Source organism: Myotis yumanensis, unplaced genomic scaffold, assembly GCF_028538775.1.
Source record: "Myotis yumanensis isolate MYYU_CA2020_CCGP unplaced genomic scaffold, mMyoYum1.0.hap1 SCAF_7, whole genome shotgun sequence".
Taxonomy (NCBI): Eukaryota; Metazoa; Chordata; class Mammalia; order Chiroptera; family Vespertilionidae; genus Myotis; species Myotis yumanensis.
The window spans coordinates 1987115-1999059 of NW_027223758.1; the positions used below are offsets into that span (position 1 = coordinate 1987115).

Sequence of the window (11945 nt, forward strand, 5' to 3'; positions counted from 1 at the left end):
GACCTGTCTCTGCATCTTCGCAGCAGCCTACTCAGGGACACAACACACAGGCTCACACGCCTGCAGGCACATGGGAAACACACAGACATGGGCACATGCTCAGGAATGCACAGACACTCGCAGGGATGCACAAACACCTGGGCCACACATGCAAACCCATACCAATGTGCATGTGAGGCACACGGTTAGACACGAGAGAACAGGCAGACAGAAGGTAAGGACCTTAGACACCTGGGGTACACACATGGGCACCATCCTCCCCAGGGGAAGCTTGGCCCTGCTGACCTCAGAAGCCAAGAGGCTCACCTCCTACAGCTGCCCCTGGCTAGGCTCACCACGGTCTCAGCAGCCAATCCTAGTCCCTCCTGTATCCAGGGAACCTCTATGGAAAGATGGGGGGGCGGGGGGGTGTGGAGGAGACAGTCCTTCTGTGGAGCCTGGGGGTGGGGTCCACTCGGAATTTAGGGGCAGAGACTCCTAGTTCACCCTCGCCCAGGAGGCCAGAGCAAGCTGGCCACAATGGGAACAGTCAGCAGCCTCCTGCGGAGAGGCCTGGACTTCAGCTAAGACCCCGCTCCACAGCCAGGACAGTCCCCCACTCTGCAGCTCAGGTCCTGAACTCCCAAGAAGGCACCATCATGAGCCCAGCGCCCACAGCCCTCAGGACACATCCACGAGTGAAGGCGAGAGTGGCATAGACACTGTGGAAGCCACCAATACTTGAACAAATTATGACTTAAAGCACTGATTTGGGCCCAACATAAACTGTGGGGTGAGCATATGAATTAGTGAATTCCAGAATAAACTGCTGAGTGCATGAACAAATTACAGAATCAACTGAGACGGGAATTGGTTATAGAAGAGTATGAAATTAGCAAACACAAATAGATTACAGAAATCCAGGAGCCAGAGGTTTAGGGTTCAGCAAAACCCAGGTCTGATCTTGTGGGACCCCTGGGACCCCAACCTTGTCCTGGGAGGAATGAGTGGTCGTTGGTGTTGCCCCATTTCCAGTCTGTGAACTCCAGCGGCTGTGGGGGGCCATGTGGAGGGAAAGGGCTCAGTGCCAAGGTCTCTAGCTGCGCTCCTTGCCCCTAAAACTAGCCACCAAAGACCGCCCCAGCCAGGAAGCTGGGCACACAGGCCCCCACAGTGTATTGGGGCCCCAGAAGGAAAGACAGCTCATGGGGACCAGAAAAGCTGCTGTCACCACCTCCACGATCTTCAACTGGCTGGGGCGGCTGCGGGCATCCGGTGGCGATGTGGTCCGCTCACCTGGACCAGTGTTTTGCCCTTGCCCCATGCGGGTGAGGGGCCACTCGCTGTGGCCCGGGTTGGGGAGGGGCGGGGCTCCCGGTTGCCCGGCAACCGCGCGTCACAGGCCCCAGTGAGTAGGGGCTTTGTTGGAGGCTGACTGCAGAAGCCGAAATGTATGGGGTGTCGGAAGGGGGAGGGGGGCAGGACCTGGCCCGGGGTCTAGGGCCTGGGGTGCTATGGGCTGGACCCCGGGAAGGGAGGAGCCCTGGAGGGGAGACCGGCCGACCCTGGTGAGCCCTCCCCCTCTATCCCCTCCTCCGTCTAGACCAGTGGGGGGCAGACCAGGAAGATGGGTCTCCCCAGAAGCAAGCCAGCGTCCATTTGGCTCTGAGCCTCCCCTGGGGCTCCAGCCATCGTCGCGGGGGAGGGTCTGCCACGCCTGGTCTCCAACCTTGGGAAGGGCCTGAGGGCAATTCAAGGGTCTCAGCATTTTCTCAGTGGACAGAGAAACAGCCCGTGGCAGGAGTGGAATTTCCTGAAACTCCGAGAGGAACAGAAAGTTCTAGCAGGACCGATAGCGAGGCTTGACCCGGGGGCAGAGGCTGGAGGCGGGGACCTAAGGCGGCTGCGGGGTCTAGAGGGGGTGGCAGATGCCCTGCGGACAACGTGCTGGCACCAATGACGGGACGTCTTCCTCCTTAGCAAGGCCTAGGATGCCACCCCCTGCCGCAAAGGAGGCCGGGAGCAGGGACCTGCGGGGGAGAGCCGGGAAGGGCGCGCAGAGCGCAGAGTCCCGTGAGAAGCGCGCCAAGGGGGCACCCGCAAGGGAGCCCCCCAAGCCAGGCTGGGCTCTGTCACTGGAGGGGCTGGAGGCCATGAGCCCCAAGCAGTGCCACCGCCACCTGCTCTTCGGGGACTTGCTTGAAGACGTGGGTGCGGCCGCCTCCATCTTCCCCCGCGAGTCAGCGGAGTTGGGGTACCGGATGCCCGACCCGCGGGCGTGGACGCAGTCACTGGAGCCGTCGACGGCGCGCCAGGACCGGCTGCTCGGCGTCCTCAAGGCGGCCGAGGCCCGCGGTCGGGTCCGCGCCTTGCGGTTGCGCTACATCTACATGCGGGTCAGGCGCGGGGGGCCAGAGGCAGGGGCGGGCATGCGAGACGGTGGGCAGCCTGCGCGGGAGACCGCCGGGCCCTGAGGAAAGGGGTGGGGATGGCGAGGGCTCCCCGCGGGAGCGGAGGGTGGCGGCGGGGCGGGGCGGCTCGCGGGGTGCCCTGCGGGGGAGAGCCGGGCGGGGCCGACTCTCTGGGGCTCAGAAACCCCCCACGCTGCGCCCGACCCACAGGCGGAGGAGATCTCGCTTCTCATCCAGCGACAGAAGTCCGCGCGCGCCGCCATCCGGCTGGAGCTGTTCCTGCCGCCGCAGCTGAAGCCCACGCGGATCCCGGACCCCCTGGACCGGCAAGAGGTGCCTGGCAGCCCGGGAAGGGGCGGAGGGGGGCCGCCCACCGCCCTGCACACCTGGCCCCAGCCCCTCTCCCGCAGCGGAGGCGCGTGGAGACCATCCTGGAGGAGAAAGTGGACGGCAGGAACTTCCTGCGCTGACGGCCAGGCGCACTGGCGACCACACCCCACCTCCCCCATAAAGTTCTGGTTCTCCAAGGCTTGCTGGTCTTTATGCTCCCCCTCCCGGCCCCTGGGAGGAAAGGGGGTCACAGAGTGGGGCATCTCCAACAAAGTAGGAAGATGCAAGGGAGGGGTGTCAGGTCGACAGGGGCCAGGGACACCCTTAACCTCCCAAACCCAGAGCTGTCCACCTGCAGGAGAGGAGAGGGGAGAGCCTGGCTCAGCAGCAGTCACAGCTCCATGGGAGAGTACGGGCAGCCTATGTCCCCAGGCTGCAGGCCACCCCACAGGGGTTCAGAGAGGAGTGATGTTCTGGGCACATGCCTTGGAGAGCAGCGGGCTGGGCGGTCCTCAGGAGAACTCAGAGGTGGGGAGGAGGGGGAGGCCAGCCCCTGCGCCCTCTGGCTCTCCTTTCCATCCTGAATGCCGCCTCTGCCCTGCTCCATCTCCCTGACCAGCCACCCCCCCACCCCGCACGCACGCACGCACGCACGCACGCACACGCACGGAAGGAAACTGCCCTGTCCCATTTGGACAAACCCACCTCCTGCAGATCTTCTAGATTCTGAAGAGCTTCCGAGTTTCTGGACAGCCCTTGGAGAATACGCTTGCTGTTTGCAGAGCCCAGGACTTCCCTCAGCCACCCTCCACCCCCCACTTCCCTGCCCCCCCCCCCCCCAGACTGCAGTGGGGGCTTCAGGGACTCCACAAGCTCCACCCCTAGGGGCCCTCCCCCTCCCAATAGGCTGCAGTGCAAAGATCCTGGAGGGGTGCATTCTTTACTCCCCCTAGGTCAGAGCTGGGGTCTGGCTAGGACTCTTGTTCAGTGGTAGTCACTCTCACTCCCTCACCCAGCTCAGGATGGGGACCGCTGCGGGGGACCAGGCCCTCTGTGCCCTCAGCTAGCCCTTCCCCCTGCAATGACCCTTTGCCCTCTCTGGGCTATTGCTGCCTTTGGCCTGTATCACACCCAGGACCGTGTGTGGAGCTGGAGTCTGGCAGCTCCGGGAGGGAGGTGTTCAAGAAGGAAGAGGGAAGGAGGAAGGAGAGACAGACAGGGAGGCAGTTTCTGTCCAGGAGTGGTGGCCATTCACACTCTGACATGCACTGGACGACAGCCAGGCCCGGCTCCCTGCAATTGGGACCCCAGCATTCTGTCTCCTGAGAATGTGCTGAGGGCCTAGGATGATTCCATGTGTTTGTAAAAGCACATTTCATTTCATCACTTCTCCGAGCCTCCATTTCTTCATCTCTAAAACCGAGGCCCTCGGGAGCCTCACTGGGCGCCATGCCCTCCACACAGCAGTTACTCCACCAGGGAGGGCACTGCCTTAAGCAGGCACCAAGGGCAGAAGGACAACACAGACATGCCAAGCCCTAAGAAGGCCAGCTACAGAGTAGCCTCATAGACGGCTATACACCAGATGTCAAGCTGGCACACAGGGCACCCTTTGACCCCCATGCCAAGAAGGGGACCCTAGGTCTGCAGAGGAGGCCAAGGAAAGCAGTGAGGAAAGGTAGCTGGGCCTGGAGGTGGTGGCTGCTATGAGCAAGCGAAGCATGTGAACTATGATTCAATGTATGTGGGGGCTGTGAGGAATTAGGTGGTTCCCAGGACTGCAAACTTAAGCTCTGGACAGAGGGTCCTGGGTTCAAATTCCACCTCCACCATTATCTTCTTTAAAAAATATATTTTTATTGCCGAAACCGGTTTGGCTCAGTGGATAGAGCGTCGGCCTGCGGACTGAAAGGTCCCAGGTTCGATTCCGGTCAAGGGCATGTACCTGGGTTGCGGGCACATCCCCAGTAGGAGATGTGCAGGAGGCAGCTGATCGATGTTTCTCTCTCATCGATGTTTCTAACTCTCTATCTCTCTCCCTTCCTCTCTGTAAAAAATCAATAAAATATATTTTAAAAATATATATATTTTTTTTTTTATTGATTTCAGAGAGGAAGGGAGAGGGAGAAAGAGATAGAAACATCAATAATAAGAGAGAACCATTGATGGGCTGCCTCCTGCACCCTCTATACTGGGGATCGAGCCACAACCCATGTATGTGCCCTTGAAGGGAATTAAACCCGCTGGCAGACGCTCTATCCACTGCGCCAAACCGGCAAGGGCATCTCCTCCACCATTTTCTTGAGTGAGTTTCTGCCCAGCCTGCCTGGGCTCCTCCGTGGAACATGGGGACACTCACAGAGACAGACTCCCCAGAGGAGGTGCAGGACACCCAGAAAGGCCGAGGCAAGGGGATGGAGAGCAGGCCCAAGTGGCCAGAGGACACGGGGGAGAGGCTCAAAGGGGCAAAGAGGTTTGTGGACCAGCACCCACAGCCAGCTGCTACGCACATTTCTCAGGTGGGGTGGAGCTGCTACACCAAGGGATCAGCCTGGCAGAGTGACCTTGACCAGTACTGGCCCGTCTTTGTGGGACCTCCGGTCTGGACAGGCCCTCGGTCTCTGCCCCTGACCTAACCAGCCTGTCAACATGGCAGCCAAGCTCCCTGGGCCCACAGCATCACGAGGCTCCCCAGGCTCCAGGGCCCTGTCACCCCTCTGCCCCCTCCCCTGCCTCTTCATCTCTCACCCCGTAGCAGTCTGCTCCAGGGCTGGTCTGTCTGACACCCTATGAGGCCCCAGTGCCGGCATGAAGAAGAGTGTGTGTAAAGTCTCCATTTCCCTTCACACCTCAGAGTTCTGGAAGCCTGTCCACAGGGCGACCTGTACAACAGGAAGTCGTTTTGTGAGCAGAACCCAGCATCAGGAGCTGTGCAGGCTGTCGCCTGCAGGGGACCCGCTGAGACCAAGGGTCACACCCACTGCAGGCCGGGAGCATGGGCAGGGCCACCGCGATGCTCCAAAAGCTGGGACAGGAACTGAACTAACAACTGTACCGGCTCTTTAAACTGTAGGACACCTTGGGGCAGCATGAGGGGTTAGAAGGGACTCACCCCAAGGCCCCACGGATAGGACAGGGACTTTTGATGACTCCAGATGCAAGAACCCATCCCCCCACCCCCCACACACACGGCAACCCAGGGCCCCTGACCCTTCCTTGGTAACCCCCTACATTGTAGGGCCTACAACATGGAGATAGGGGCTCCTACCCTCATTTTACTGGTGGGGCCTGGGACAGGCGGGCAGAGCAACGCGCGGTCCTGGCGCGGCCTTATCCCAGGGCTCTCTGGCTCCACTTTGGAACAGCTTCTCGGGGCGCCCACGTGCATGGCAGAGCCAGGGTGGCCCGGCTGAGCAGAGCCAGGCACGACCACACCCCCAGCTGCTGCAGAGCTAACCCAGGCCGCTCAGGGGCCAGAGGCCCCGTGGGCGACACCTCACCTTCAGCCGCAGCCCTAGCGATTGACGGTGGGGACCCAGGGCAGAGCTGGCACGGGCCGGGTGGTGGGGAGCGGAGGGAGGGGCGCGGAGCCGCGAGCGCGGGGCGGGGCGCGCGGGCGCCTCCCCGAGCGAGGAAGTCCCGGCCCCGCGCTTTGGGGAAGTGCGGCCAGGCGCCTGCGCACAGCACCCCGCGCCCGGCCGAGCGATCGGCGGGACCTCGGAGCCGGGCGGGCAAGCGGCTAAGAGCCTGGCGGTGAGTGCGCGCCGGTGGCGCCGGGACCGCGGCCCTGCCCCTGCGGCCAGGGCTGTGCGGGCGGGAGCAGGCTCCGGGTTCCGCACCCCAAGGACTCCCGCCGCGGGGTCCACGTGGACCCCCGGGCCGCGGAGGGGCTGGAGTCCACCCCCACGCGCGTGGGGGAGGGGGTGCTACAACTGGGTTCCCCTTTTCTGCAGCTCAGAGCCTGGGGAAGTGATTGCTCAAGGGGGGGCCGGAAGAACCCAGGTTTCCGTGTCTCCCTCCCCCCCAGCTGGTGGGGAGGGGCCGAGGCGGGACACCCTGTCGGCCCGCTCCATCCGTCGGATCTGGCAGCTTCTCAGACCTGCGAGTCGCAGAGGAGGCGCTGCCCCCCACCCCAACGGATAGGGCCGGGCCGGCGCGATCCAGAACCGCGGGAACCTCCTGCCACCGACTAGCCCCCGCTGCTGCGGCGCACGCCTCTTCGACAGCCAGGGGAGGTCCAGACCGAACCTGGCCCCTCCCGCTCCCACCTCGCCGTTGGGTCGCTGGTGAGTGGGCCGCCATGGCGACTTCCTCGAGGTAGGGGTGGGGGCCTCAGGTCCCTGCAAAAGGAGACAGGCTTTTGCAGGCCAGACCCTCCCGCAGGAAAAGGGGTCGAGAAGTGAGTCTCCGCCACCACTGGAAAGGTGGGCTGGGGCGAGGGTCACCGGGTGAGGAACATTGGCCTCGGAGGAGCCAATCTGGGGCTCCCCCACCAGCCAAATGTGGAGGGGGGGCAGATAGGAAAGGTACTGAGCAGGATTAGGAGGGAATGGAGTCCGGAGGTGATGGCAAGTCTACTTAGAGGTACACTGGTTGCCTGTCCAGTCTCTTTCATCCCAGACTGGGGAGGGGGTGGGGAGCTTCGAGGGACTAGGGAAGGGGACGGAGCCCCCCTCCAAATGCCAGGATGAGGGGCAGGAACCCCAGCCAGGAGAGAGTAGGTGCCCTGGGGCACAGGCTGGCCACAGCCAGCCTGAAAAGGGAGTCAGGTCCAGGGCCTGCAACCTGGACAGCAGGAACTTGTCCCCCCGCTGCCCCAAATTTGGACTCCAGCACCTGGGCCCTGCACCCTCAGACAGGGCCCCTCTACTTCAGAGCTGAGTCGGAGATGGCAGCCCACTCAGGTGCTAGGGGCTGGGGACAGGACTGAGGCCCTGCCCCCACTGACGGGTGGGGGTGCAGAGGAGGAAGAGCAGCTCTGCCTGGGGAAGTCACAGCAGCCTGGGGTACAGCTACAGCTACAGGCAGCTACAGGCCGCAGAGGTTGCCACACCCCTTCCTTTCCCTAGAAACTTGACCCCTGAGGGAAAAGCTGTGGGCTGCTGCTTCCCCATCTGCTTGCTGGGAGCCCCTAGGACCAAGTTTGAACCCTAACCCTACCCTGCCATGATCTCAGGGTTGTAAGGGGCTAAGGCCCCAGGGGACCCTGTGCCTTGCTCCCAGTTATGGGTCAGGGCAGGGGCCTCTGTGCCAGGCCCTGGAGACAGGGGTGCCCTGAGCATGCACAGGGTCCTGGCCCAGACCTGGCCAGGGCCAGAATGGAGCCCTGCTCCAGAGCTGCTGGCCTAGGGACTGCCAGGACCTGTCCCCAGAGCATCCACCCTCCCCTCCCGACCATGGCCTAGGCCAGCACGGACCACAAAGGATTAAAAGATCCTCAGCTGACTGATGTGAAACCAAGTTTTGAGCCTCCTGCCGGCTGAGACAGGTGGTGGGGGCTCAAGAAGGTTTGCGAGGCAGATGGACAGGGCTCCCCAGGCCCTGTGGGCCCTCAGCTGGGCCGAGGTGAGCGCAGGCAGGGGCCGTGGTGGGGAGACATTCAAACTGCCTCCAGGGTGCTGGTGGCTGCCCTGTGCTGTCACTTTCGAGGTGCAGTACTTGGGGATCCGCAGTCGGCCTCCCTGGAGACACATGAAGGCTGCCTGGCTCCAGCCTTCAGCTCCCCCCGTTCCCCACACCCCCTGCGCAGAAAATGCTGCAGAGACTTTCTGCAGAGACACTGAGAAGGACACACCCCTTGCCTCCCCTGGGTACCCCGCAGTTCCAGCTAGGGAGCAGGACACCCCCTCCCCTCCCGCTGCAGCCCCTGCTCCCCTCCCCCCACCTGTGCCCCTTGCTCTGTGGCAAGGCAGCAGTTTCCCCAGCCCGGAGCGAGGAGGGAGGCCCGGGAAGGGAGGCCGGGAGACCTGGGCAGTAAGTGGCCAGCTGGGGGTCGGGGCTACCAGGGGCCAGTTGTTGAGGACAGAGGAGCAGTAGGTCCACCGCAGAAAGCTCATGGCTCTCCTCACCATGAGCTCCGCTCCCCACGCCCTCAGGAAGCCCCGCTCCCTTTCCCACTCAGACCCTTCATGCTGCAGGCATGGTCGGCGCCCCTTGCTCAGTCCCAGTGAACAGGGCATTGCTGTGGGGCCCGGGGGCGGATCTGGATTCCTGGTGGGAAGCAACCCTACCCACCCCCACCCCCCATACACAACCTCCACAGAAAACCCAGGATGGAGGGAGCTGGGATGGGGGTTCTGCATGTCTAACCATCATCCCTGTGCACTGACCTGACAGCCCCAGACTCTTGGGGCCCCCAGCCCCCTTGGGAGGGGACAGGAGCCGGAAACCGAGAAAGAGGAACCCAGGCTTCCGGCTTCCCAGGGACCAAGCAGATGGGGGTGTCCCAGAACCTCCTGTGGAGCTCTTCACAGCCCTGATATAGGCTGGGGCGAGGCTGCAGGCAGGGGAGCGGGCCCTGCTGGGGCTCCAGGAAGGAGGGAGGCAACTCTCAAGACCCCTCCCGGGGGCCTCAGGGCTGGGGTCTCAGGTTCTCTGAGAACCTTGGCCTCTCCTCAGACCCCCAGGTTGTGGTCAGGGTCCCGAGCCGGCACCACGGAGCCCGAGCGACGACCTCCACCCACCCATGCCCACCGCACATGAGGCCGAGAAGCAGGTGCACCTCCTCCGCCCCTGCCTCGCCCCCTCAGGGACAGGGGTGGGGGGGCAACAAGGAATTGAGGGACCCTCCAGCACTGGGGAGGCTGGAACAGTTCTGCCTTTGGGAGCGTGGCCACCTGTGACTGAGGCAGCCCGTCTCCCCCAGCACACAGGGCCAGAGGAGGCAGACCAGCCTCCCTCCATGTCCAGTCATGCGGGGCCCCCGGCTCCCCCCAGCCGCAACCCCTGCTGCTTGTGCTGGTGTTGCTGTTGCAGCTGCTCCTGGTACGTGGGGGTGGGGAGGGGTGGGCTGAGCAGACCTGGGCCCAAGACCCCACTCCCTGACCCTCATGTGGCTTCTGAGGCATCACGTGCGGGCAGGACGCCTCTGCCACCCACAACACGTATCCAGGGGCTGTTGGGTTCTGGTGGCTGGTAGCCAGTGCCCTGTGTGTGCGCACCCCTCTGTCTTTTATTCAGCACACGCTAACTGGCGCAACTTACAGCCGGCCCCTGCTGGCCCTGCGGACCCACAGACTATCAGATGGAGGGGGCTGAGCAGAGGCCTGGCCTGGTGACAATTCGGATACACCTCCAGAGCAGCTGCTGGAGTGGGCATGGGGCTCCGGGTCGTCCCCGGGGTGGGCAGGCATCGGGGGAAGCTGTTTGAGTTTTTGTGCCTTTCAGAGGCCTGACCCGACTCAGACTTCCAGCCCTTAATTGCAGAATGGACAGCACTGCGGGGAACCAAAGGGGGCAGCTGACCTGTGAGCAAGCGAGGCCGGAGCCCAGATCCAGGATGGCTGAGGGTGGGCTGGGGGTGGAGAATAGGAAGAGTTGGGACTCACTGAGAATTTGGCTTTGGAGGCCAAGGGGTGTTTGGGGTCAGGCAGGTGGCAGTAGGTGTGGAGTTCGGTGTGGACGCTTTGGTGTGAGGTGTCTGTTAGCCAGGCATGGGTTTGGGAGCCAGAGGGGAAAGACAGGCTTCTAGGGAGAGTCAGGAGTCACCCCTTGGGCCAGGGGCTTCCCCACCCCATCAGTAGGGCCTTTGGGAGAAAGTGGGTGAGGTCAGATGGGGGGGATACCAGGAGCCCGTGAAGGCCCAAAGGCAGGAAGACAGTGGAGGTCCTGGGTCAAATGCAGCTGGAGCAGCCAAGACCTGGGGGCAGGGGAGAAGGAGCGGATCCTAGGGCTGCCCCTGCGGTGGGCTCACAGGTGCTGAGAGCCCCAGGCCTCATGTCCACACATGCTGAGTGTCCGTGTTCACGCATGGGCCCGCGTATCTGCCATCAGGAGTGAAGGGCGGCGACCAGCATGGCGGGCTTCCGGGGAGAGCAAGCTGCAGCCCCTCCCCAGCTGTGAAGCCTGGTGAGTCTGGGGCCGTGAGCATCTGTGGCCGGGGGTGGGGGGGTGGGGGGGGTCTGGGTGGAGCAGCACGTGCTTGACCTGGCGGCGGGTGCCCCAGCAGCACGCCAAGCCCTGAGGAGGTGCAGAGCTGGGCACAGTCCTTCGACAAGCTGATGCACAGCCCCGCGGGCCGCAGCGCGTTCCGGGCGTTCCTGCGCACGGAGTACAGCGAGGAGAACATGCTCTTCTGGCTGGCCTGCGAGGAGCTCAAGGCTGAGGCCAACCAGCACGTGGTGGACGAGAAGGCGAGGCTCATCTATGAGGATTACGTGTCCATCCTGTCCCCCAAGGAGGTGAGCCTGGACTCCCGCGTCCGGGAAGGCATCAACAAGAAGATGCAGGAGCCGTCCGCGCACACATTCGACGACGCACAGCTGCAGATTTACACACTCATGCACCGGGACTCCTACCCCCGCTTCCTCAGCTCCCCCGCCTACCGTGCCCTGCTGCTCCAGGGGGACTCCCAGTCCTCCCATGAGGCCTAGGCCGCCCCCCACCGGCAGAGACTCGGGTCACCTTTCCCATGCGGCAGCCGGTGTTGGCACACCAGGCCCAGCACCCTGAGGGCACGCCAGGAGCTCTCCCCGCCCAAGGGGCGAGTGCCCTGAGGTCCTGCTAACAGGCAGGGGTGCTGGCCGGCCAGGGGCTCCTGCCTGGTGAGGGGCAGACCCTCCAGGAGGCATCTCGGATCCACCAGCCTCGAGAGGCCCTGGAGCCTGGAAAAGTGCCTTTGATGGAAGAGACCTCTGCACTGTCCAGTGTGTGACGTGGCCAGACCTTCCAGCTGGAGCTGTTTGCTCCCCAGAATCAGACCCAGAACCTCTGAACTAGGCTCAAGGTGACAGGATCCAGTTTCTCTCTTTTATGTTCATTAACTTTGAATCTGGAAACTTGTCCTCGCTGTATTTTATAAGGAAAAAAAGTTTTCATATTTATCTCCATTCCACCTCCCCCAAAATAGGATGTCTTGTTATTGAAGATACTTTTAAAGCAAGTCTCCTTCCCATGTCCAGACCCAGGCAGGGGAGCAGGTGCTGTCCCACCCCACCCTCAGTGAGGGGCTGCGCACGGAGATGCTGGACCCCAGCAGGTGTGGCCCCCGCAGCACCTCACCAGGAC

General features: G+C 62.9%; 2 protein-coding genes across 6 annotated transcripts; both read left to right on the forward strand.

Annotated features, from left to right (window-relative positions):
- Positions 1-1865: 1865 nt before the first annotated feature.
- Positions 1866-2910, forward strand: LKAAEAR1 (LKAAEAR motif containing 1). The gene is made up of 3 exons (XM_070421338.1): positions 1866-2375; positions 2601-2723; positions 2801-2910. Exons 1-3 carry the CDS (start codon positions 1908-1910, stop codon positions 2858-2860), a joined length of 651 nt encoding a protein of 216 aa, XP_070277439.1. The 5' UTR covers positions 1866-1907; the 3' UTR covers positions 2861-2910.
- A 3497-nt stretch (positions 2911-6407) lies between these two features.
- On the forward strand, positions 6408-11767 carry RGS19 (regulator of G protein signaling 19). Of its 5 annotated transcripts, none has more exons than XM_070419538.1 (6): positions 6408-6473; positions 6748-7006; positions 9339-9435; positions 9586-9704; positions 10713-10787; positions 10885-11767. In XM_070419538.1, the coding sequence occupies exons 3-6, from the start codon at positions 9406-9408 to the stop codon at positions 11309-11311; spliced, it is 651 nt and encodes a 216-aa protein (XP_070275639.1). In that variant the 5' UTR covers positions 6408-6473; positions 6748-7006; positions 9339-9405; the 3' UTR covers positions 11312-11767. The 5 variants fall into 5 exon arrangements, with proteins under 5 accessions (XP_070275639.1, XP_070275638.1, XP_070275640.1 ...); XM_070419537.1 differs by having other exon boundaries at positions 6417-6473; positions 6674-7006; XM_070419539.1 differs by lacking the exon at positions 9339-9435 and having other exon boundaries at positions 6417-6473; positions 6674-7006.
- The last annotated feature ends 178 nt before the right edge of the window (positions 11768-11945 follow it).

Excerpts from the sequence above, each read along its gene's own strand:
- LKAAEAR1 (XM_070421338.1), top strand. The coding sequence starts at position 1,908 with ATGCCCTGCGGACAACGTGCTGGCACCAATGACGGGACGTCTTCCTCC. Across the intron at positions 2,376-2,600 it reads TGCGCTACATCTACATGCGG|GCGGAGGAGATCTCGCTTCT; the intron begins GTCAGGCGCGGG and ends CCCGACCCACAG. Across the intron at positions 2,724-2,800 it reads ACCCCCTGGACCGGCAAGAG|CGGAGGCGCGTGGAGACCAT; the intron begins GTGCCTGGCAGC and ends CCTCTCCCGCAG.
- RGS19 (XM_070419535.1), top strand. Across the intron at positions 9,436-9,585 it reads CACATGAGGCCGAGAAGCAG|CACACAGGGCCAGAGGAGGC; the intron begins GTGCACCTCCTC and ends CGTCTCCCCCAG. Across the intron at positions 10,788-10,884 it reads CTCCCCAGCTGTGAAGCCTG|CAGCACGCCAAGCCCTGAGG; the intron begins GTGAGTCTGGGG and ends CGGGTGCCCCAG.